This window comes from Ammospiza nelsoni, chromosome 9, assembly GCF_027579445.1.
Source record: "Ammospiza nelsoni isolate bAmmNel1 chromosome 9, bAmmNel1.pri, whole genome shotgun sequence".
In the NCBI taxonomy this organism is placed as follows: domain Eukaryota; kingdom Metazoa; phylum Chordata; class Aves; order Passeriformes; family Passerellidae; genus Ammospiza; species Ammospiza nelsoni.
The window spans coordinates 17,304,122-17,329,950 of record NC_080641.1 but is presented as its reverse complement, the minus strand read 5'-3'; the positions used below and the strand labels follow the sequence as shown (position 1 = coordinate 17,329,950).

Genomic DNA, 25,829 nt, shown 5'->3' with positions numbered 1-25,829 from the left:
TGTAGTAATTTAATAAAATAAGTGGTTTCAGCTAACTCTGACTGCAACTTGATGTTCAAAACCAGAGACCTAAGGTACTTAGGGCCAAAGTGCATTTAGACTGTGAGAATGGTCAGTAGAACTATCCCTTCCCCTGGTTAATGCAAACTTACAGCTTTGCAGTCAGCACTTAACTGAACCTTGCCTGTCACATTTAATAGATACAGGTAAATTTGTTCAGTGCCTTTTTAAAATCTCCTTGAATCTCTGCAAGTGAGAAGACAGAAATGAAAAAGTAGAAAAGGTTTGCAAAACAAAATTCCTTGTCAAAGGAGAATTTTGTCTTAGGGAAAAGACTTAGTGGGGTATGTCTCCACTTACAAATACAAAAGGGTTGGGGTATGGGGTTGAATGTTGGCCCACAGCAAACCAGAGTGTTTGTTGGTGCCACACACCCTAATTACCTTTTCCTTTTATGCCTGGGCATGATTCAGTTCGATGGTTTGGGCATGGATGCAGCATTTCAACAGGGAAAGAGTAATTTTGCTGTGTGGAAAGGAGCTGTCCCTCAGAGCCCAGAAATCAGCTCCTCTCCTTTTTATTTAGCAGCTGTATGGCTGTATTTGCATTTGGCCAAGTGCTGTCTTTGGAACTGAGAGCAGAGGAACCATGTACTGAGAGCAGTACATGAGAACTGAGAGCAGAGGAACCATGTACTGTTTGATTTCTGCTGCATTCTGACAAGCAAGTCTTTGTCTGTTCTTTGTAAATTTACAGCTTTGCATTAGAGAAACACTTGGCTGTATTCTCCCATGTTTCCCAATGCAGATAATTGTCAAGACTGACTAATGAAAGTTAAGGTGGGGAGGGTTATCCTGCTGACTTGCCCTTCATCCCACCATGTTTTCATACAGTCTTTTGGCAAGTCTCTTAAACTGTCACATCGTGCTGATACCCTTTTCTAACATATCTCTATAGAGATGAAATAGGGAAAAATTCTTCAGAAGTTTAAAGCTGAGTTTACTCCCAGTGGTCTGGCAACCCACATGCTACAGTACTAACCAAGAGTTTACAGGTTTAAGCAGCATGGCACTGATAATGGCATTTAAAGGCTGTAGCATCTTCCTGTTTGGATTTTCTAACAGTGGTGGCATTAACAACTTCCTGAGATATAAAGATCTTTTTCCGTAGGCAGAAATTCCAAGAAAGAAAATTACATCTCTGTTCAGAAAGCACCACACATTTCCTGCAACATCTTAAAATAACAAGATTTTGTGAATGTGTCTCAGTGCAAGCAAATCCATTCTTAATGTATTCTGCTTCTTGACACCATCCTGGAAGGCCTGGTTTACTTTTAAATAGGGATGAAAGCTTACAAGTAGTGTAAGTGAATAATGAGAAAATCCTATGGGCAATCTTGCCTGCAGGACAGAGGTGTTAATCCAAATGCTGTGGCCAAACTCCAGTAGTTAGCTGTGTTCTGTTGAGCAAAATGCTTCTTGCAGATTCAGTTGGATACTTAACCTGTTCTAAATGCTGTGGAGTGCTTTGAACACAATGATCCAGGTGCTGTTTCAGCTCAGTAAAACATGTTGCTTTTCAGTAGTGGGTGAAACAATGTATGGATATGCCACAAAGCATGATCCCAGATGCTGTAAAATACTTCCACGTTCAAATAAGGGTATAGAAAGTAAGTGCTTGCTGTTTTCTAAGGCTGTTTCTGAAACTGAATAATTCTGAGAACTGAAGCCATTTATTTGGGAATCAAAATTGTATTACTCAAAAAAAAAAAATAGAGGATATACCACAAACCTTACTGAAGTTATGACACATGTTTTTCTTGCTGCTTTTTAAATTTCCTATTTATGTTTTACAGAACAGAAATAAAAGTTTTAAATACTATTTCACTTTAAGGGATTTAATTGCTGATTTCTATTAATCTTCCCTTGCTGGAAGGAAGAGATGGGGAAAAAATAGCTCTCAAAAAGCTGACATATTTAGTGGTGAGCTATTAGGGATTACTGCCTCTTTGCTCCCACCTTGGCACTTGAATATACCAAAAGAAAGATACCTAAAAGACGATTCAAAGTACGTTGTAAACTAAATTTAGTATTTATGCATGGACACAGTGGCAGTCATGGTAGTGTGCCCATCCTCAGCCTGGTCATTCTGTCACCTCCTAGGCATACTGCCTGCTGTGTGAAGGTTGAGATTCTTCCTTGAGACTTTACAAAATCCTGAACAGGTTAATATTCTTAGCTGCCTCTTCTTAGAGACAAAGGCTCCATCAGTCATACAGCTCATGATATTCCAGGATCTCTGGCTCAGCAAATGTGTTGGAAAACCAGAGATCTCTACATTTCTTTGAAAGAAGTGATTTGAATTCTGACTTCCCTTCCTCCATTTCTACTAGGAATTTGACTCAGGTGTGATTGCCACACCATTCTGTAAACTTTTACTATCAGCACAATGCTCAGAAAAATCCATATGGGCAGCAGTTAGCATCTATTAGGAGAGGCCACATTCTTTTGATTACAAGGAAGTGGTGTACATTGAAAGTTCTCAAAAACTAGCACAGAAAATTGTGAGCTAAAGTAAACACTGACATAAATGTAGGTATTTTTTCAAACTTGGGGAAAATTAAAACTGGAGACATAATCTAAACAACTGTGTTCACAATACAAGTATGTAGCTTGCATGGTGGCACTCAAAGGTTAATAATGTCAACACCTGTGATTCTTCACCCTGTTATGTGTTATCCTTTACCCCCTCCTTGTGTCTCTGAAAGAGGCATTGAATCCTATTCTCTGAGTTAGGAAGTTGTGGTCTTGGACTAATACTGGGTGGTTTTTCAGTTGCTAGAGACCAGGCCTGCAGCAGTTGAGGAGCTGGTGGAAATGGCTGGGCTTGGTGCCTTTGCAGTCACACAGAGCACACTCTGATACTCCAGACTGGGACACTGCAAGGGAACAAAGCTGTTACACCTCAGTAGGCAGGTCTGACACCACACCAATCTATGACTTATTCCACACAAAAATTTCATTTTTCATCTTCCAAATGAAGATGGAAATGTATTCTAAAAAAACCTTAACAACGCACATCAATCACATTGCAGTCATTCTTTAACAGTTGCAGTTTATGGCCAAAGCAAACAAGGTCATTCCCAATTTAGGACATGGCTGGAATTTTGCAATTTTGTGGGATTTAATGAGCTGACAACAGTGGAGTATAAATAATGAAGACTCAGGTGATACCCCATCAGAAGCCTTCTGACACTCTTCATAACCTGTATTTTTAAATGTCTCTTCAGCATTTGAGGCTATTATCATCTCCAGCACTTAATCCCCACATGCAGTCATAATCCTCTAGTTACAATATCAAAATTAAAGCACCACTATTATCTCACAGGAGAAAAACATGAAATAAGTGAGGAGTGAGCATCAGTGAACAGCTCAGAAGCAAAGATTTCATTTACAGAGAAGAAGGTTTCTGTCCACAAGAAGTTAATGCAGGCATTCTTTCTAGCTTTAATGAAGGCAAATTCACCAACTGAGCATCACAGTCAGTGAGTCCTTAAAGGATGGTTTAGCAATGTGCCTATGAGAATAAAATTCATGGGCAATGCTGGTGAAGTTTTCCATAAGCTTTTAGATCTAATTAATAAAAAAGGGCCAAGATTTTGATTAATGAAGGCATTTACATAACCTTAAAGATTTGATATTAATTTTACAGGGAGATTTAACTAACTTATTAGCAAATGGCAGAGAAATTTAATAAAAAACTTGTAATCAGTTTCTGCAGCTTGGCTAGCAGTGCTATAGAAAGTAGAGGTATTTGTACAAGGACAAAAAATAACTCTGGACACAAAACTTGTGCTGGAGCTCTGTAAAGTGTTTTCAATCCAAAAATACAATTTTAAAAACATGCACAAACTCATATCAAGGGCCACAAAACAAGAACAGGAAATTTCAATCAAAGCCACTATATAGTTCAGACTATAAAGTTCTTATCTGTATTTTATAGCCCTCTCTCCTGACCAAGCAAAAATTCTGTTCTGAGTTTTTGTCTTGCATCAGTTTATTCCTAGCCAAGATTCCCATCTCCTCCTTCTAAAAAAGCACCAAAACATTAAGCAGTAACAGTAAAAACTACTAACATGAAACTGGAAAAAAAAAAACCCTTAGCCAATTTGTCAAAGTGCTTGTGGTGTTAAGGCAATTAAATAGCAATAAAAAAGCATGATGGCTCATAATGGTTAGCTTTGAAAACCAATTTTAGATTTATAACTAGAAATAAAATGATTTAAAATCTATATAAAAGGAGATGGTTGGACAGAAATGGGAAGATGCTGAAGATAATATCGTGGAACTCAAAAGTGGGAAGAAACTGTATTTCACACATTTTTTATTGACTTTTTGGTTTTTGATGGAAAAAATTATTGCTTATTTGTTTTCTTATGAATACAACAGAGTCAATCTGTCACAAATAAGGAGAAAAGTGATTCCAGATGGAATCTACTTCAGCCAGAGCTTTGGGAAAATATTTATCTTTGGGGCCAGATGGAATGCCATAGGGCTATTTGAAAGAATTTGGGTTTTTTTTTAATGTAGCATATAACGGAGAAAAAAGATGGTGAAAATACATTCTCTAGTATGAAAATATGGCTGCTACAAGGAAACTCCTCTCTGTGTTCCTACTTCTCTCTTGTGGTCAAGGGGAAGGTGGGCAGGCCCATTAATGAGGGATTTCAGCAGGAGGCCATCAGGAATAACAGGAAATCTTCACAATGAACAGGCAGTAACAATTTAAAAGACACTGGCTTTTTCAGAAGAAACCAAGAATTAGTTTATTGCACCTTCTCATCTGCTTTAGACTGTTTAGGAAACAGACTTCTGCAGGCCTTACATCTGATGCGAGGTATCACAACTTTAGCCTGAAGACTGTGTATAATATCCTAAATTATCCCTTTTTGTTTTACTGCCACACACACGTTTTACAGACAATACAAGTCATTTCCTGAAGGGCACTTCAACAAAACCCAACATGATTTTATACCACATATTCCTGGAGGGATTTAAGGGGACTTTTAAAATAAAGGACTAAGTTTCAGCTCTGTAGTAACTTAATTACATGGCAGTCACTCTGCAGACAGGTTGTGCTCATTATAGTCAAAACCAGTTTTTAAAGGCAGAGAGTGACTTGCGTAGTTTACACCAGAGCTCTCTCACAACCCTCCTGGTTTGGATAGATCACACAGCACATTGTAACTTTGCTCACTTTGTTAAGCTCCGGAATGTGAGATTTTTTGATACATTGTTCAGTGAACTCAGGATAGGGAGAAGTTCGTGAATTAAAGGGAAACTCAGTAAAGTTTGTGACATGCCCGTTTTTTCATCCATAGTACTAATTAAAAGTATTCTGATGAATTTAAAATAATAAATTTATCATTGGGGATTTTATTAAATGACTGGTATAAAAAAAAATATTTCCTTTTAATAAATTATTAATAGGTGAAAGACAATTCCTTAGGTTGTAAATGACTTTTTGATCCTTAGAAACTTGTCAATCAAGTAATTTCACATAAATTCAATGGCTTATTAGTAAGAAGAATTTTTGGCTAAGCAACAAATTCTTTTTTAAAGCATTTTGAATAAATATCAGTTTAGGCAGTTTATTTCTTTTGAAAAATTGATACAGACCTGAAATACATTTATTTTGTTGCTTTTGTTGCTTACACCCACAGTCTATGGGAATGCTCCAGTGCTTGGAAAGCAGGCTACAAAAACGCACCTAAATGGAGACATTCAAGCAATCTTGTTTTATTCTGATTTCTACCCTCATGTTTTGCTGCTGGCAGTCTTTCATGTTTGTTTATTGTTAAGTTACACGTCTTAGCTATACAGAAGCTGTTTGCAGCTTTTGTGTATTTCTGATTCTTCACAACTCATGGTTATGGTTTCTCAAGCCATATAAATTCCTGATTTTTCCCTTAGCAAACCATTTTCTCTACCCGTTGGTTCAATAAATGACACAACTTCCTAAAAACTTTACCTGGCTTATATACATACATGAACCTGGAACCCTCCCTTATTGTTTATTAGTTTTCTACAGTTTGCTTTCTGGGGTTAGAGCAGTAGAGTTCAGCTGAGATTCATAGATATGGATCTCTTTGCAGAAGAACTCTGGCTGCAGATTTTCCATCCTCCCTTGCAGGGTCAAAGACTCTCCCAGGAGCTGGAGCTTGAGGGTACCTGCATTAAGTAACTGAGGTATCAGAGTGCAGACTTAGCCTTGCTAAATCCTTCTAGTGTGATAAGCCTTCCTAGTTTGGACTTTCCTTGTTGTTCCTTGAGGGTATAATGAATTACCTAGAAATAAATTTTGGTCTGTGCCCTACATGCAGACCAGCCAGGAAAACACAAATTAGTATCTCAATCAGTGTTCCTTGAAGGCTTTAATTTCTGCTATGAATTCCATGTACAGGAAATGTCACTGCTATAAATCCCTTGAGCTGATCAGCAGTCTCAGAGACAGAATATATTGGATTTGGAAATATTTCTTTCAAAATGTAACAAGATCAGGTAACACATCAGAGCAAGTAGGCAGAGGGGAGGAGATAAAACCCCTGGTTTACAAGGCAGATGAGACTTCTGCTTTTACCTCAGCAGCACTGTGCTCTACAGATAAAGCTGGAAAGCCAAGGTTGTATAATGTATAATGCAAATTCTATCTAGATACAAATGTAATTTATTGTTTTTACTCTTTCTCTTTGCACTTTGAGTCTTGGAGGAATTAGTGTTTAATTCAGAAGATATTGTTCCTGCATTGCTGCAAGTTTATGTTGTCCTGGACTTGGCAAGAATACTAGAATCTAATTAAACCAGTGTAAGAATGAAGGCTAGGAGTCAGCAGGTGCAAGAGAGTCACAGATAAAAAGGGTAAAATCTCTTGCTTTGACTCAAAAGTGAGGTATCAGAAGTCAGATACATTAAGCAGGGAGCAAATGAAGTCTCCAGTGCAGCTTGCTTGGCAGTCAAAAGAATGTTATTATAATGGCTTTTCAGTGGAGTGGAAATATCCAATTTCCCCAAAGACCAATCTGGCTTAGCAGTGCAGACTTTCTGACTTCATATTCTAATGCTTACTTCACAAGATGCCTCATTTCTCCTTATGTAATGAATTGGAAATAACATTGTTTCAGAGCACAAAGTGCAAGTGCTGCTCCATTAGATAAAATAATTCTCAAGGAACTTTACAAATAATAAAAAAGAGAAAACTGACTCTACATGTGAAAAATTTCAAATTTTAAATATTAGATGCCTCTAGAGTTGATAATTAAATATTCTTTATCTCTAAGACAATCTGAGGAAAATAGTGTGGCTGATATAACAACAGAGTTCCTTTAAAATGCAATGGAAACTGAAAGGGCTGACAGTTGGGAATATCAGTCTCTTGGAAAAGAAAAGCACCCCTAAACAAGAAGGTGCTTTATCTTATGTTGAGGGACTGATTATATTTCCAAATTACTTAACACTGTTACTTATGCCAAAGGCATAAGAACTGCAACGTAGCTGTACCATAGTACGCTGTTTTATGCATTCTGAATGTAAGCAGCAGGATAAAAGCCTTTCAGCATTCTGTACAGACAGCTTTGCTGCACGAAGTCAGTCTTGGGTAATTGGGAGGAATCTAAGGCAATTCACAGTCTGTATTCATATTGTAATTTAAGCCTTCTGGGTTGGCAAACAGTTGTCTGCAATCTATTGTAAGAGAGGAAAAAAGAAAAGAAATACTTCACATGTTAATATAAGATTAAAGAAGAAAGAGAAGAAGAATATAAATAAAAATAATAGATTAAACTGAACAAGATAATATTCTTTACTCCTTACCCTAAGTGACTCTTTCTTAAGACTTTTCCTCAGTCTAGTATGATGCTCCTGCCGGGTAATACACTTACAGTCTGCCAAAGAAAACTACTGCAGCTGAAAGCTGAGCTCTTTCAGAGAGGCCAGGATGGAAGTGTAAGAGTTAAGGCTAACAGAAATCAAGAAACAGGAGCTTTCTGATTTGTGTGAGGATGCTTTGGGACTCTCTAGCTGTCCTGCAGTGGCCGAGCAGGGATGTCTGAGCATGAAAACTCCCTGGATTACAGGATTCTCTCTTCCTCACTGCCTTCCTGGAGGCATTAGTTGGCATCACAGGCTGCACTCAGCTCCGGGTTATGCTGCAATGAGCAGGGACTCCTGGCAGCACCAAGGCTGCAGTAGAAAGTGATTTATGAGCATGTCAGTCCTTCTCTGGTGTTTTTACTGGATACATGTCAGAGGGTGCTGAAAGGCAAGCCTGTAATCTTTAGGAAAATGCAGCAGAAATGCCAGCCTCTGGTACTGAGATACAAATTTAAGGGAAAAGGACTGGTGTGTTACTGTCTCTCATGAGTTCCTTATCAATAGTAAAGAAGTGTGGACATATCACCAAAAATCTTGTGTACAGTAGTGATTTTTGATGGCTTTTATTCATGCATGGAAGAAAGGTATGCAAATATGAATAAAAATTTTTGTATCTCAGTGAAAAAACTATTGTTCTAATCAGCAACTGGAGAGAATTTTCTGTATGAATTGATTATTTAATCCCTGGAATTAGGAGAGAAAACCTCATATTCCACCTTATGGAACCTTACTGATTTAAGCACTTTTTTTTGCCTACTTATTACACAGATTCATAGGTATCCTATAACTAAAGGAATACATGCAAAACTCTGAACATAGTTCTGACTCTGAAGTAATCTGCAAATTACTGGTTACTCTTTCAAAAGAACACTTAGATTTGAGGAACATGTACTGCAGCTTTTTAAAGAGTTTTATAAAATATAATATGAACTGTGTCATACTTTCAATCAATTAGTACATTTCTCCTTGCAGTGTTACATGACCAAGTACCATTGACTTCACAGATATCTGTGTTTTAGTGGGTTTCTGAAATAGGAGACTGAGGTAAACCTTTCCAGGCAAGTCCATCCTGTGCTGCACTGAAGAGAAGAGCCCATCCAGAGGACAGCAGCATTCCCACTTTCTGAACCCAGACCTTGCAAAGTGCTGAAGGAGGGAGGCTCAGGTTGTTCTAGTACAAGCAGCATCCTGTTGGTTGAAATAGAAGGGCTCTAAGAAACTTTCCTGGGAAACCAGGATCAATCCCCTTCTTTGGAACACGTTTTTAAAAGTCACAATGTAAGTTACCATCTTTTGCAACTGAGACAACATCAACAAAGGAGTTAACGAACTGGAAGTGATATGAAGCCTAAAGGGGAACATAAGGAATGCCAGATATCTTTAGAATAACATTCTTGAACTACAGGCTGCATATAATTTGTGACATCTGATCAAGCACTAACTTGATCAACTGTTTTCCTTTCTTTGCCATAGCACAGTATTAAGATCTCCTCAGTCACACCTGCACATTCCATCAGCTCCATGCATAGGAGGAGTGAAAACTCTGTAATGCCCAGACAATTAATTCACTGATTTTGAAGACTCCAGAGCAAATGGCCTGAAGTCTTAGTTTGAGACAAATGTGTTCATTTTACTTTTGAGAAAATGTTCTTATGACATCATCTGTCAGCAAAAAGCACTCTAATTTTGGCTGTATTTCTAGGGCAGGGCTCAGAGTTTATGATGCAAGTATGCTAAATTATTCTGTTTTGGAGGAATGGATTAAAGGCATTCTGAAGCTTCTGTTTCTAGTTTATCTTCTGCGATCCTGGGAGTATTCTGATGAAAGTATGGAGCACGAGATATGTTTCTGGTTGGAGGGAGTGAACTGGGAAGGAGAAAAATTTTTGAAGTACCTAAGAGACTTTTTTGCTTTTCATTTGAGATTAAAGTGGGGGGATAGGATCCCCAAAAATACCATTAAAATGAGCAATGCTTTTAGAGGGCAGCAGAGTGACAGAAAAGGAGCTCTTGTGAGCTGACAAGAAATGAAGGCCAATGTCAGTAACTATTGATTGGGCTCGGCTCCACTAAAAGCAGTCAAGCAGAACAATGGTGGGATCTATGCATAGATAAGGTAGCTGTGCCTCCTTAAATCCGTAGTTTAAGTTTGGAACATTTTTAATGACACTGTTTCATTTAAATATTTTCTTTGTGTTTGTATGTGAGCTCAGACTATGCAGTGAGGAGAAGGCATAATGAAGGTTAATGGAGCTCTAAGGTTCAAGCAACTCACACGAATTAGAAATAATTTACTGAGAGGAGGCTTACCAAAACCAAATCTAAAAATACTTCATGCAAAGTTCATAACAGACTAAATATCACTTCCAGACAGCTGCAATGTAATTTTGCCGAATGAGATAAAATAAATGCCAAGTGTCAGAGTGAACAAAAGAAGGGTCCCTCCTGTGTCCCTTTACAAATACTTTTTCTTCCACATTATTGCTTTTGTAAATGGAGAAGGAATAAGAATGGAAAGAACAAGGAACATTAAAAACCAAAAGGAGCTCTAGACCAGTCCTTCCTTCCTTCCTATCATTGCTACAGGAGGATATACTCCTGAAATCTCATAATCTGAAGTCAAACACAACAAACATCATTCTCTCTTATTTTGGTAAACACTTGGAAGCATTATGAACTCAGCATCATATTATGAGCTCAGCTGTGTGACTGCTGAGGAAGAACAAGTCCTGTTCTTTTGTTCTTCCCACAGGGAGCTATAGAGAATTTCAGAATAGGGAGGAATACAAAAACAATTCTCTTCCCAAGATAATATGCCATTGCAATGAGGCAGTGTGACAAGAATAGTAAATAGTTTCTTTTATTAATAGCAATAGTTAACATATTTGGGATTAAAGGGGGAAAGAAATCTTTCTCTGTGTTGTTCATATAATAGTAAACCAATCTAATGATCATTGAGAATTGTATCCCAGGGCATAATTTGGAAGTAGATGACCTATATGGTTTCCAAAGGATTTCTTTACAATTTTATAAACACAGAAAGAATGTCTCACTTCATCTGGAAATGAGTTGTCCCTATACATGCTAGAAAAGCTTGAAGGTTTTGGAACACAATTTTCATTAAGGACAAGGGATCAACTTGTGTCACTTGGCACTTCCATCTTTTCAGGTTCAGTCAGTAAAGAGCAGACTAACAGTACAGCGAGGGTTTCCTGATAGGAACGCTGTGGGAACTCCATGGAGGGGGAGCTGTCCCAGCAGTGCAGTTAATCAGCCATCCCCTAAGGGCCACGGGAGCTTCTCAGAGGGACACCACAAAACTGCTTCAAAGGGTTAATCTTAGCTTATCCAAGCTTGGGTTCTTTGGTAAACCAAACTTGAATTCACAGAAAGTATTTAAGTCTGGAACAAGTCTGACTGAATTATTTCCTATTTCATTGTGTTTCAAACTTTAATATTTAATTTCAATACTTTAATGTGCTCAGTCCAGCCTAGCAACAAAGAGGAATTTTAAAATCCTGTTACTTTCCATGTGCTATGAAAAATGTGTGTTCTTGTCATGAATATGAACCCACAGTTAAATTGCTAAAGCCCTGGAGTGGCAGCAAGGGAGGTAGAACTGGAAGTGACCTCTATTGATTGTAATTGAATACACTGGTGGTGAAATCTAGCCCGTGAGGTGCAGATTTGGTATAATTAAAATATAACTTGTGTACAAGGAAGTAACACAGTTGTATGCTATTTCACAGTGTATGGAGAAAATAAATGTATGTGAGACAACACCACATAAATGCACTTTGTTTCTAGATTGAGTACAATGAATACCAAACACTAGGCAACAACATATTCTCTCATCATTACACAGGGTAAAGGTAACCATACAATAATAATGTGAAGCAACTGTTACACAGAGCTAAATCCCTAAATTCTTACTCAGTTAGACAGGATAAGGATTAAGAATTTTGTTCCATACTGCCTGTTTACAAACCTAATTACTTGGTTACAGGTGTGCATGGTAAAAAACATTGTCTGTCACTGTGCCCAGAAAGAATGGAACCATTCTCTTTTTCACACTCCACTATTGCACTGTTCTCAAATTAGTCCCTGGAAATTGAGCTAAAAAAACCCCAGAAGTGTGAGTTCAAACTACCATATCTGTGTTTTGTAGATATCCAGTCCTGGTGTTAGCAAAAAATGAAACACTGTCTGCATGATAACTAATAGAAAAATGATGAGCGAAATCCTTACTGAATATAAATGATGTTCAGTTCAATAAATATTTCTGTGCATGAAATGCAATTCTGAGTGTTCTTTAAGGTGGTTGCTAGTGATGGCTCTAAGCATCAAATGTCACTGTATTATGCAAGTGTATCTGTCTTCTCAAAAATTATAGAGGCACATTGTCTTCTGATATCTAGGACTAACCCTGAATTGACTGCAGTGTGGTACCTAGGATGTCACCATTTTTTTTCTCTGGAAATTGCTTTTGCTCATTGATTCACTAGAGACAAATGGAATGAAGACACTCTGTACTAACTTCTCTTTCCAAATATAAAACACAAATAAATATTGTTTAGGGCAGAAACAAATCTTTATATGTGCCTGATCAACTCAGAGTAATCTGCAGTAATTGATGTGTTTGCTGGAGTATGTTGGTTTATTTGAATATTTAGGTTTTACCAGAATGAAATATTTATGGAGTTTTATTTAGTTAATGATGAACAGGGAGTAAATAGCAGCATGACTTTCTTTGTTAAAAAGGTTTCAAGGAGAGGAGAAAAGGCAATTAAGAATTCCCATACACAGAAAACAGACTTTTTTCCAGCGCTACAATGGGTCCTCAGCCAGACTTCTCAGAGAACCTTTGGTGACAAAAATGATGCAAAAAATGTCTCTTGTTATTTCAGGTTAGGATTCCTTTAGTGAGGAGGAGGGGAGGAAGAAAATGGGGACAAGGATATTAAATAATGGTAGACAGATTTTGTCTTACCTAACTTTTTAGTGCTGTGCTGATGTCAGGCCCAGGCACAGCCAGTAATTACTGGCTTGGGGATGGCAGCACCACTCTAGGCTCAGTAACACCACAAAATTACAACTGGGAATTTAGTTAGGGTCAGATCTTCCACTGGTATAACTTGTTTGACTTGTGACAGTGCTCAGGGGCTGCAGCATCTCTCAATTAGACACGGATACCAGAGATAAGGCCATAAGTCAATCCTCAGCCTTTGCCACTGTTTCCCTGCTGCAGTGCAGACAGTGTTTGTTAGTACACTGGTTCTTGTGCAGAAACACTGGCCTAGGGCTCCTAACACATTTTAATTGTACCTGAGACTCCAACACATTCTCTTTCTAGCTATAGAATAAGAAAATCTATTTTCTTGAGATTGTACTGTACAAATCCCTTGTGAATCCCATAAAAACAGTTATGTTGTTTGCTCTGCCTACTCTTTCTCTTACGGAAGATTTCTTTTATTTCTTCTGCAGTAATGTATGATATCCTTAAAAGACAGAAGTCTGGACAGAAACAGAACAGGATGGCTTAACAGTTCCCAGAAACACAGTACAAGATAGTACAGTTCAAAGCAAATTCATACACTGAATCCATTCATAATTGCATATTCACAGCAGGCCTCCAGAACAGCAGCAGTGGAATGTGTTAGGCTCTATCTCACTCTTCTCAGAAGTGCTGAGAGCCCCACTGTGTAGTTAAAAATAGACTGCACTGTATTCTCAATAATAAGGCTAAGCAGATAATTTGATCTAAACAATTTAACAAAATTAGCTTTCTCTTTTACTAGACTCAGTCTAAAAAGAGTGCTATTTTCAGCAACATTTCTATAAATAATTCCTAAAATTTGAACAACTTTGGATTGATAAGCCATAAATATATTGGTATTTCTTAAGTGAGTACACAAAATTTGTTATCTTACACAAATGCAAGTACAAATTATAAATGTGTATTCAAAATTATAATATTCATCTAACATTCTGCTTCGTCATTGATTTTGCTTGATAGGAAAGTAGTACAAACAATTTTTAACCTACACTTGTTTAAAAATCAGAATAGCTATTTGTGGAAGATTTCACTTCTGTTTTCCTTCTCATCTACTGAGGGCAGTGTGTTAGGAAATACAAATATTGAACAATTTGCTTTTTCATCCTGACTTTCTTCAGAGGTGTCCTGCACTGATGTGTTGTTCACAATAATCTCCTGTCCACATGAGCTGTGATGGGCACAGGCCTGCAGACACAGCCAAAGGTATGGGAACACTCTAACTCACAGCTGATGGGTACAGCAGGAGATACAGCCACAGGCACTCAGCAGTGTATTTTTAAATGAAATATATCCCTGTCCCAGTCTATTTTGGTACTGTTACGCTTATTTTTATTAACAGGTCAGTGCCTTTATGAAAGACAAAATAGTCTTCAGGTATTAGCTAGTTTTTTCAGATATTCCCATTTTTAATGTTTCCAGACTGTTCCCAGTAGAATTATTTATTTTAATATCACATTGTATCATTTGGATTTCTTATCTTCCCTTTCTAAGCCTATTCTTTCCATTTTTCAGAGTACCTAGTACATTTTTCTCAATGTGTCCACTAGTTAGCTTATTACTTTCATCCTTCTTTTCATCACAAACTCTCAGTTTCACAGCCTGTTCATTTGAGATAGATTTTACATTTTATCCTGTAAGGCTCATATCTTGTGCATTTTTAAAATGTATGCATGTTCCAAATGACACAATTCAAACCAAACATTTTTGGTGCCTTGTGACAACAGAAGTTGTTTTCTCAAGGGACAACACAGTGCAGGTGGTCCTGCATATAGCTTTGAGCTGGATTTAGAGCTCTTTTTTCAGTCAGCAGTGGCATAGTCCTCATCCACAGTCAGGCATTTCAGGGTTTGTTCTGAACTCCCCATTACCTCCAGTGCTATCTTTGGTCATTCAGCCAGCTACTCTTCAAGGAAGTTGATTTCCAAGTACAGATTTGTAATGAACAGACACCATGGCACTCAGTTATACTGAGTTTCTGAGGCAGGGGCCCAGAGGGACTGGAAAGTGAAAAGGTAACATTGGTCATTCTTAAGTATTAGAGGCTACTAAACCAGAAAATCACAAAATACAAATAGCATATAGCTAAGACTGCTAATGAGAATGGAGTGAGTGCTGGATGATATCTAATTGCATGTGGTTTGGGAAAATTCTGAAGGAGAAAAGATCCAGCCTTGTGTCTATTTAACAGAACTGGGCAGTTGGGGCTTATCAGGCATATTTTTCAGTAATCAGCATCATTCTTACCATCCATTTAGAAAGTGACTTGGGGAACCACATGCGAAAACATGAATGTTGTCAGGGTCTGAACAAGGGTCATGTCCCTTGTGTAGACATGGACCCACTGGCTTACTCAGTCTTAACCTTCTTTAATTTCTGTACTATTTTAAATGAGATAGAACTATTAGCAACAGCAATTAGTTTTATTCCTGAAAACACTGGTGAACATAATAAGAATGCTAATAGCATCTGGGGAAATTTTTCCTCTGTATAAACAACAGTGGCGACCTTAACCATTAGTGTAGCTTGCACACTTGACGAATCTAGAGTCGGACAAATTGGAATACTTCAACTACTGCCAGTATTGCAGTATCTGTGAACATCCCTTTTCCTTCATTTTCTCAAAAATCAAAATTCTAGGCTTTCCATGTTGCCTGGTGGCTTCTTGTGCAGTAGCCTTGTCAGAGACTTCAAGGAAGCCTGATGTCATTCTGTCTTTTGGTTTTGAAATGTCCAAAGAAAGAATGTTTCTTCCCTTCTCATGCAGGCTGGAAGAAACTTAAACTGAACCAACACAGTCCTTCTCCTTGTGCATCACATCCACCAGGATAATTTCATTGTCTAGTCTGACAAGTAGAGGAGCAGATCTGCCTGTACACCCCTGCACACACAGGTGATGTTGAAGGAGTTGGAAGAACAGATGAGTTGCATTTGTGGTCCTCATGTGCTGCTGTCTGAAGCACAGAGCAGGAGGAGGAAGAGGGGGAAAGCTAGCACTGACTGAAGTATAAATAAAGGTGTTTTGAGGACAAGAAACTATTTCTCTGCTTGCCCTAAAATTCCACAATCTAGTCCCTGGTGGTGCTCACAAAATCAAGTTATTGCTTCATGAAACACTTTTAAAGATGACTGAGTGCTTTAGCCAATACACATTTTCTCCTAAGTGCTCGAGATGAGAAAGACCACCTTAGAGAGGGAGAACTTTGTCTCTAAAAAAGATAAAACACCATGGTCTGCATACAATGGGCATTCTGAGAACACTGATTCAGTAAATGTTTTGCTTCACAGTTTTGTTCAGGTGCATGCTCTTTTTCACTGACAGGTAAGAGGGGATATATATATATATATATATATACACACACACACACATATATATATATATACATATATATGTGTATATATATATATACATATATGTGTGTGTGTCTGTAGACTAAAGTTGTATTCTGCTGTTTTAATGAAAGAGCAGAACATTGCTGGTGTTTTGAGATCTCACAGAATGGTAACAGCAACATCCACTCCAGATAAGGATAACAGCAAACATTTAAAGCAGGGCACCATATGTACATGCAAGGCCAGTACCCAGAACTTTGGATACACTTATTTTACTCAATCACCACAGCAAGGGTATTCACAGCAGATGTATGTGGCTTTATGAGAAAGAAAGTCCGAAGGGCAAAAATCAGCTAAAAAAAAACAACTACAGCACAGAAATCTGAGCTTCTTGAATTGTGCTGGACAGACCGCTGATCGCAGCAAGATGTATGGAAAGAAAACAAAGTAGAAATATATATCTCTATCATCTGCAAATATGGAAGTATTTATTTTAGCAGTGTCTGCAGAACTCGTATAGCAGAAGGTCATTAAAAATTATTTTTATAAACTTTCTCTTGAAAAGGATTAGAATGCAAATCAGCTATTTAACCTTGCATGAGCCACAGCTGACAGATTTTTTGATGTCATAAGTGAACCTGTTACATCAAAAAACATAGAATTATGTAGTGCATATGTAACTTCAAGGGTTTTAAATAAAATTTCATTAGAAGGGTAAAGACATAGCCACTCCTACTATTTACATGTGCTCCTACCTTAGAGGAACTTGTCTTATTCTTTGCATACACTGGTTTCAGCATATTTTTCAGGGCTAGGAGACTTCTGTAAGACTGAAAACTCTAAGTTTTGTACGACATAGTATGGAATATAGCTTCTGGTTTACTCATTTGCCTTTCCAGCTACATTTCTGCATGTCTAGTTTAATTGCACATGTTACTATACATACATACTATTGAGCTTGTTGAACAGTAAAGTCCATGTTATTTTAATATCACCATATTAATAATAAAGAAAAGTAAGAGCCCTTGCAAAATTTTTGTTGGAGACTGAGGAGGTATCCAGGAGTCAGTAAATTCCTGCATGTTATGTGGCAGGCAGAGGTGGCAGTAGGTTCTTTAGCCTCTAGGTTAAAGAATCAGAAGTGAACTTGAGGCTTTAAAAAGTCAGAAATGCAGATCATCCTCTTTGCTTGTGGCTAAAGCTGATTCTCAGGGGAGATTGTTAATGTGTATGTTTTTAGTGTTTTGATAATTGTGTATGTATTCAGAGACAGGATGGAAAACAGATCAGTGGCAATCTTTGTATTTAGGCTACTCTACCTGACATGCATCTCTATATTCTTTATGCAGGTGCCCAGAAACACCTGTGATGACAGCAAGCAATATTGATCTGAGATCTCATTATAAATGCAAACCTGTCACATGGTTTCAGGACTGGATCTACAATCTTTGTACCATCATCTAGTCTGTGTACTGATGGTTATTCAGTGCAATAGTTTGTTTCAACTACACTGCCTTCTATGAATTTTCTTGGGAAAAACATATATATTGAAAATAAAGTCTTATTATAAGAAGGTTGAATAGTTTGAATAGTATGTAGGAGGTTATACAAAAAGAATACAAAAAACCTAATTGTAGTAGGGAGGCTGAGACTTTAATATGAGTAAGGAAGGGCGTGATAGGTTTGTGTTTATGAGATCTCAGATCAATAATTTTTGCTGTCAGTACAAGTATTAATGTAATCTAAATGCTTCTAAATTAAGCCCATATTTATGTAAATCTGATTTTAAATCTGAAGTCCAAACTCAAATAGCATTTACAATTTCATACATGAAAAACTACTAATGTGTTTAGTTGTCTCCTTGAGAAGGCCACACAAACACATTTTGAAGTATATTCCTCTAGCTGTGGTTCTAAGAAAGGAAATCCATGAAAATCTCTAAAAACTGTCTTTTAATAATGTGCCCCAATAATTTAAGAACAATATTCACCATATTATGAATGGCACTTAATAAGAGTTCATTCAGTTCTCACTCAGACTGGAGTTAGTTTTTTCCAGTTGTTCTGGTTACCCCCTTATGGGTTACCCTGAAGCTTAAGGAGGGTGCCAAAACTATCTCCCAAAACCACAGCAGTGAAGAGGGCTACTTGCTCTCAGAATTTGCTTAGGCTGTTGCTATGCTGACTGATATATGCCTTTCAGTGAAATAAGTAAACAGAATCATTAAATAACAGTCACAAGGATTTGTTTGGTTAGAAGGCAGTGCAGCAGACAGATGACTGTTCTTCAGGGGAATGCAGGATGAAAAACATTGAATTTGTGTTATCTAGGGCTGCTTTAGGTTAGTTACTTAAGTGATTTAAAAGTCTGGAAAAGGCTCAGAAGAGGTCAGAATATTAAAGTTTCTTTAATTCCTCCTGAGAAAAAAAATGTTTTAAATAAAGAGGACTGCATATTTTATGAGTAATTACATAAAATGTTTTTCCTTCATGTGAAAAGACATAGCTGCAGAAGCAGCTGGGTAGGAGTTCACAAAATGCTAATCCATAGGCCTGGTATTCAATCTACTTTTGGCTATAACTCAAATTGCAATTTAAGGTTGTTTACTGAATTATGAAAAATATACCTGAGTGCTTCTTTAGCTTTTCTGATGTGCAAAGCTCTGTCGTGAAGCTGAAGGCAGCATAGCATAGTATGAAAGGAAAGTATTCCACCATGAACATTTCACTATGTAAATTCTCCAAGTAGTTCTGAAATTCTCAAAGTAAGGTTACTTTTTCACTGTTTCCGAATTCTCACTCATGAAGAGTTCTGTACTCAAACCTAGGCACACAAAGTCCTTGCTTTCTCTAGGTTTGGTTCTAAACAAGAAATCTACTGCCTTGTGGAGTGAAGCAGTAGGATAGATGGCTGTTCTTGTTGAAGATGGTTCTTGAGAGGACTTGTCCCACACTTCTGCTGCAAAGATTTACAGAACCCTTTTGAATTTCTCCAGCTTTCAGTCAAGATTCACTAAGAATGCCTAAGTGATGCCCTGAACAATTTCTGTTATACTGCAGTTTTGAAAAAGGGGATTTCAGTGCCCCAAACAGACTGGGGCCGCTCTGAAGACTCCCTGTTCATTTCTTAATAGGTCCCTTATTAATGTCACATGTTTGAACTTGCAATTTTAACACAACTGTGTTAAATCTGCAGCCAACTAGAAACACCATTTTTAGAGCTGATGTTGTTTTAATAGCTTCAATACTGCATTTCTTGTTTCTGATGGTTGTCTTGTCTGCTCCAGCTTTTTCTTCTTTGCAGACTTAGTGAATTGATTCTGTTTCACTGGCTCATGACTTGGCCAAACATAGAAGAAAGGTGGAAGACTGGCAATATGCTGGAAAAATAATTGTTTCCTGTAAGGATATGTCTGTCTGTGTATATGGATACATATGCAAGTATATTTGAGATTTTGTATAACATATATAATTGGTTTTGAGTGCATTCAAATGAGTAAAAGACATAATAGCCATGAGCAACAGAGGAATTGGTTTTTCACCAGAGGGAAAAAAAAAAAAAAGACCTCTTCCCATCAACAGTTTTAAAAAGCCCTTAAAGACCATGTGGTGTCTGATAGCAACAGGGGAGTTAGCACTCATGCAGATGTCACTCTCATGTGCTTTTGCTTAAAATATGTTACTTAAAATGATGTAATGATTAGCTGTCACTCTCATGTGCCTTTGCTTAAAATATGTTACTTAAAACGATGTAGTGAATACCTGTCTGACACCTGGGAGAGAGCCCAGGGCATACTGATGGCAATAGGATGTTCTTCAATGGCTGTCGAGTCACATTCCTCAGAAATGGGAGAGCAGACACCAAGTGAGACTTGACCACAGTCAGCAATTACTGATTTAGAGCACTCTTAAACCTTGGAGGTTAAATAAATATGAATGATTTTCATACTGACTAACTACTAATACTATAGGAAACGAAGGAAATTAATTTCCAAGTAGGTAACAAGATTTAATTTAGCAGTGTATTGTACTCCTGTAAGTCACACTTTCACTAAAATAGTTCATTGTGGTAACCCTTTGCTGTACATGGTGTTCTTGTAAATTCTTGCAGTGGGGATAAATTAATTTGTATTGCTAATTAGCACTAAAGTGGTGCACTCTTCCTACTGATAAGTTCTTGAAATCCAGGAAAAATAAAGATTTTAATGGCTATGTTTATAGTCTGATTATGTGTGAAAATCATAGGTTTTTAAAATCTAGAAACACAGCCATTCCAAGGATGCAAAGTTTAAGCATTCAAAAACAGATGCCTGACTTCAAACCAGCTTTTGCTTTTTAATGTTAATATTCCAAACCATCCTATTATCCATGCAATGAATATAAATCACAGTTCCTTTCTGTAACTGTCCTTTATAATACTGTACTTAGTTTCTGTCTGGGATTATATTTGGCAGTCATTTTCTGAAATATTATTTTGCAAAATTCAAACAATGGAAAATAAATAGATGTAGGATATAAAGCCATTAAAGGCCTAAAGGTCATTAACTGCACTGAAACATGAACATATTTATCAGATCTATTTAGATTAATAAAATTAAACTTACAAAATGCCATCTAGACTTCAAAAAATGCTGAGCTTGATTTTTATGTAGAGCAGCTTTATCACACTACAAAGTGCTTACTTGGTCATACCACTGTGATTATCAAATGATGGTGAGCAAAGGCAACCCTTTTAAAGAAGTCCACTTTACATACTATGAAGGTCATTACAGAAAACTCCAGGTGGAGAAAAGCAGCACAGAGATGCCATCTAGCAGTAACTCTTAGAAATTTCCAAGTATCCTATGGATACTTCCTTCTTGCAAGATACTGCACTTATGAGTAGGAGAAGGAAGGAAGATTTTTCTATCCAAATCCTTTCAGTGTAGCTGACTTTCTGCTGAATGTCTAGCCACCCTGTTGGAAGTAAATCTTTAATGAAATATATTACCATTGATAATTTAAAAAAAATTCTTATGTTAATACAGAGAAAAAATAAAGTCAACAAACATAACGTTTAATAAGTATCTTAAATTGAAATTCAGTAATTAGCACTGTGTTAAAATTTATCACTAGTGAGCTGCTTTCCAGTTTTTAAAGAAGAATTTCTAAAGGTGATTAATATTTTATATCGAGTTTAAAAGAAAGAATTCAAGAGCATGGACAATAAATTACTATGGTTGAAATAAAATCTTGATGTTTCAGAGACTGGGAAATAAAAAATCTATAAATTTTTGTTACATATTTTACCATAAGATGGCGATACTTAAACACTTTACTATCAGTAAATAACTGAGTAAGTTCAGCACAACATCTCTGTCATAACAAGAGTGCCTGGAGACAGCAGTCTTGACTCAGCGATAGCCTGGTACTAAATTAAAGATTTTTTTTTACTCCCCAAGGCATTATTTCAAAATAGTTGATCAATAAAACCTGAAAATTATGTAGGACATGACTAGAAATGTATTGTGTATACCAGAAATATCTGTTGTGATTCATCTCCATTATAAGATAAGCAGTTTGCGAGTGTCAAGGGCATGTAGAAAGTTGTCTTTCTAGGCATGAGTATACTGCACAATTCCTTCTGGAAAAGAAAGAGTTTACCATTCCCTTGTTTCTTACAAATCATAGATTTGCTTCCCAAACGGCAGAGCAGAAAATTGATATTTTACTTCAATTTAGCATAAAGCAAGAGAAATAATTGAGTGCCAATTCCATTTCTGAAGTGTGTTCAGTCAGAACTTTTACTTTTCTGCCAGAAAAATGTTGTTAAAATTTGACATACATAATTTTCCACAGAAGTATGAAATATATTGTTCATAGTCAGCAAAAAATACTGTTTGCTATGTGACACCTTCTTATGTTTAATGTGGTGTAGGATCCACTTGATCTCACTTTTTTAATTTATGAAAACCCAATTAGCTCTGATAAAAACCAGACTTTCAATTTTAATGTAATCTTAAGGACTTTGGAGCTTTTTTAGTCCTGACCCTTGACAAAGTCAAAAGAGCCTGGAAAGAACATCTGAATATCTCTGAAAATGTCACACAGAGTGATGAATAAAAGGCCATTTTCATGCCCTTTGCACAGCATGGCACAGCAAAAAGGGCTGGAAGCACAGCTTCCAAAGTTCATTTGTGCCATTTCATTTCAGTGCCTCATCCTGTTTTCCAGTGCTGGATGGTGACAGAGACAGAAAATGGAACATTTTTCCCAGTGTTATTTTGGAGTCTGAACTAAAAAGAATTGCTCTGCCAGATCTGTTTGCTTCATTAGTGGTTTTACTCTTCTGTGGACATAGAAGGATATAAATTTGCTTTTCTTGCTTTTATGCAGTCTCTTTAGTAGATCTTGCTAAATAAGAAAAATAAAGAAAATGAGTGTATGGAAACCTGTAGTTATGATGAGACCATGTGCTGCTGTTCACACAGATGTGAAACTCCCGTGTGTGCACTGTTTGATGAGTCTCCTTACAGGTACAGCAATACCTGACTTCCAAATAGCTTTATTTAATGGAGCTGATAGAACTAATTTCTTAGTTAATGTTATTAATCCTCTATCACCTCCTGCTTTTTAAAGTTGTCACTACATCTTATTGATTGAAAAGCAGTCAGAATACTGCAGCTGTAAATCAGATTTCCACTGAATTGCTTTTTAGGTTCTGTTTTTGTTTTTAAAGAGGAGCATCCCTTCCATATTGTTGGACATTCAGTACATATTTGTATACGTACAGATTGATATCTTTATTTCAAATGGAAAACCTGCCAGAGGAGCTGAGCATTGCCTCACACCATTGTCAGGTACCTGACTGGTACCATTAATATGACATTCACCACCATGCAATGTAAATCGTGGCAACATAGCACAGAGTGCTGCTGGTAATGGACTGCAATACTATAGCAATGTTTTCTATTGTCACATTTTCTCTTTCTCACGTTTTTATAATATCACAGTTACAAGACACTATGCCACAAAAAAAACCGACAAATGAGACAAGTTCTCCATCTATAAAATACAGCACTACAGACATCTGCAGACCTGGGGGCTTTGAGTCATTACTGCTTCTAAGCGGCAGAGTGCAATTCTGGATTTCTAAACGACTTAATCTGAAATCTCCTTCACCAGCCAGGCTGCACGACTAAAATCTATTGTTTACTTTTATCATTATTTCAATTTCAGCCGCGATCTCTTGGTGACTTGAACACGTTTGTAAATAACAGAACTGCAGCAGCCCGAAGCGTGGCTGTAGTACTAAATTCAGAGTCTTCACGTGACGCCTCCAGTTTCACTCTAAACAAATTTATTTCCAGTCGGAGGCTGCCCATCCCCTCTTCCAGCGCCTCGCTGCTTCCCCAGAGCTGGTGCAGTCACCCGGCGCTATGAACGCCTCCCTGCCTGGAGCGGGATGGATCGCGCTGGACAGCGACCGGCCTTGGACAGCGACCGGGCACGGCAGCGCCGTCCGTGCCCCTGCGGCGGGCACAGCCCGGCTCCGGCGGGCACAGCTCAGCCCCTGCGGGCACAGCTCAGCTCCTGCGAGCACAGCCCAGATCCTGCGGGAAAGCGAGCTCCTGCCGGGGGCTGGGGCTGCGGCTGCGGGGGTGCCCTGCCCTGCGCGCCCGGGCCGGGAACTGGGGCCAGGGCTCTCCTCTCCGTCCTGGCCGCTCGGACAGCCAAGGACACCCCCCACCTCTCCCCGGAGCCACCCGGAGCATCGCCCGCTACCGCGGACGCCGTGCGCGGGCAGGCTCCGCCGCTGCGAACTTGCCGCCCGGCCGGCTCCTACCTTGGAGGGATCGAGGCCGGCCAGCAAGGACAGCAGCAGGAGGTTGAGGATGCCGGCGGGCGCCCGCATCCTGATCCCGGAGTTGCCTCTCCGCGCCGCTCCTCTCGGTCATTCACTCCGCTCCCGCCGCAGCGACCGCGCCGGCAGCCGCGCTCTCTGCCCGCCCGCCGGAGCCCGAGTGGAGGCGGCAGCGGCAGCCGCCCCGGGGACGCTCATTCCGTGGGCAGCCTCGGCGCGGGGAGGGCGGGCGAGGACGGCGCTGCCCGAGCTGGCGGAGCGGCTCCGCGGCCCCGTCCCACCCCGCCCCTCCCCTCCCCCCGGCCAGCCCACCGCAAAACTTTGGGCCCGGGAGACGGCGGAGCCGGCGCGGCTGGACGGGCGGGCGCGGGCGGCGGATGTGACATCAGCGCCGGCGGGAGGGCGCGCGGGCGGGGGGCGCGGGCGGTGCGGGGGCTCCGGGCAGCGGCCGCGCGTGAGGGGAGGCGTGGCCGGACCGCTGGGGGGCGCGGTGCCCCCGTGAGGGCGGCCCGGTGCTCCCAGTTGGGCGGCCCCGCCGAGCCCGCGCCCGGCTGCGGGGCCCCGCCGAGCCCACCCCCGGTTATCCCCCCGGTAGTGGCTGACGGAGGCCCGAGTCTCTATGGAGGGCAGCTGTAGGCGGGGAGGAGCCGCTGTCCCGAAAGGAGCGCCTGGCACCATGGCAAGGGTGGGTTGATGAGGGGAACTGCGGGAAGAGGCTTTTCCTCAGGGGAATCCCATTCTCATCTCCGTCTAGAAAGTTAAATCAGGGCTTGACTGAGCTCTGGTGAGGGTAAAGCCAGCCATGCTTTCCAGCTGGCCTATGTATGGGACTATCGTGTCTCCTTGGTTTGCCCTGTGAGCTGAAGCCTGTGCGGGTGCAGGCAGGTGGGAGTCATTTGCTGAGGGGAACCCTTGAAAGCCTGCCCGAGGGCAAGCAGGAGTTTCCTTTTCCCTGCATCAGCCAGCATCTTTGTAGTCAAGACAGCGCTGTTTTGCCAGCCAGGGCTCTGCCTTGGCTGCTGTCCCTGTGCAGGTCAGTTTCACAGGACGCTTCCACAGGTCTGTTTCCCAGGACGGTTTCACAGGACACTTCCACAGAACGGTTTCACAGGGCGCTTTCAAAGGTCATTTTCACTGGTCAGGTTCACAGGCCACTTCCACAGGTCAGTTTCCCAGGACGGTTTCACAGGTCAATTTCACAGTACAGGGATTGGCTTCCTCAGGTGTCTGCTTTCAGCACAGCTGAGCATGGCCCAGCACTATCCTGTTAACATGGGTGAAGCATCCTAATGGTTCAATTATTTTCCCTTAGAAGACTCATACTCAAGACCTATGGTCTGGCTAATCTTATTTATGACACTGTTAAGGTTATTATAAATGTGTGGTAAACATCTATTTTAGCTTGGAAATTTTTTGGTCTTAACTAGATTCTCTGGGGGTTTCACTGTGTGCTTTTTAAGCATCCTGTACAGAAAGGCCAACACTGTTGTGCCTTTTTTTTTTTTTTTAGGTGCTGTATAATCTTAACTAAGGGAAAAGTGGGTTAAAAATATCCTTAAAGAAGCAAAACTTGAGTGTTAAAATACCAAACTCCAGACAAAACAAAACCCCAAGTTTGGGAGGGTTTAGGATAAGTGTGAACAGAACATGATTTTCTAACTGTCTCCAAGTCC

The 25,829-nt window shown here is 39.3% G+C and overlaps 1 protein-coding gene across 1 annotated transcript in view; it reads right to left on the bottom strand.

Moving 5' to 3' along the window:
- The window catches only part of OLFM3 (olfactomedin 3), a 49,336-nt gene extending 24,990 nt beyond the window's left edge, over positions 1–24,346 (bottom strand). The window contains exon 1 of the mRNA XM_059478741.1: positions 24,139–24,346. Within this exon, the coding sequence (XP_059334724.1) occupies positions 24,139–24,207 (69 nt within the window). The 5' untranslated portion in view covers positions 24,208–24,346. The remainder of the gene's footprint in view (positions 1–24,138) is intronic.
- Between the last annotated feature and the right edge of the window lie 1,483 nt (positions 24,347–25,829).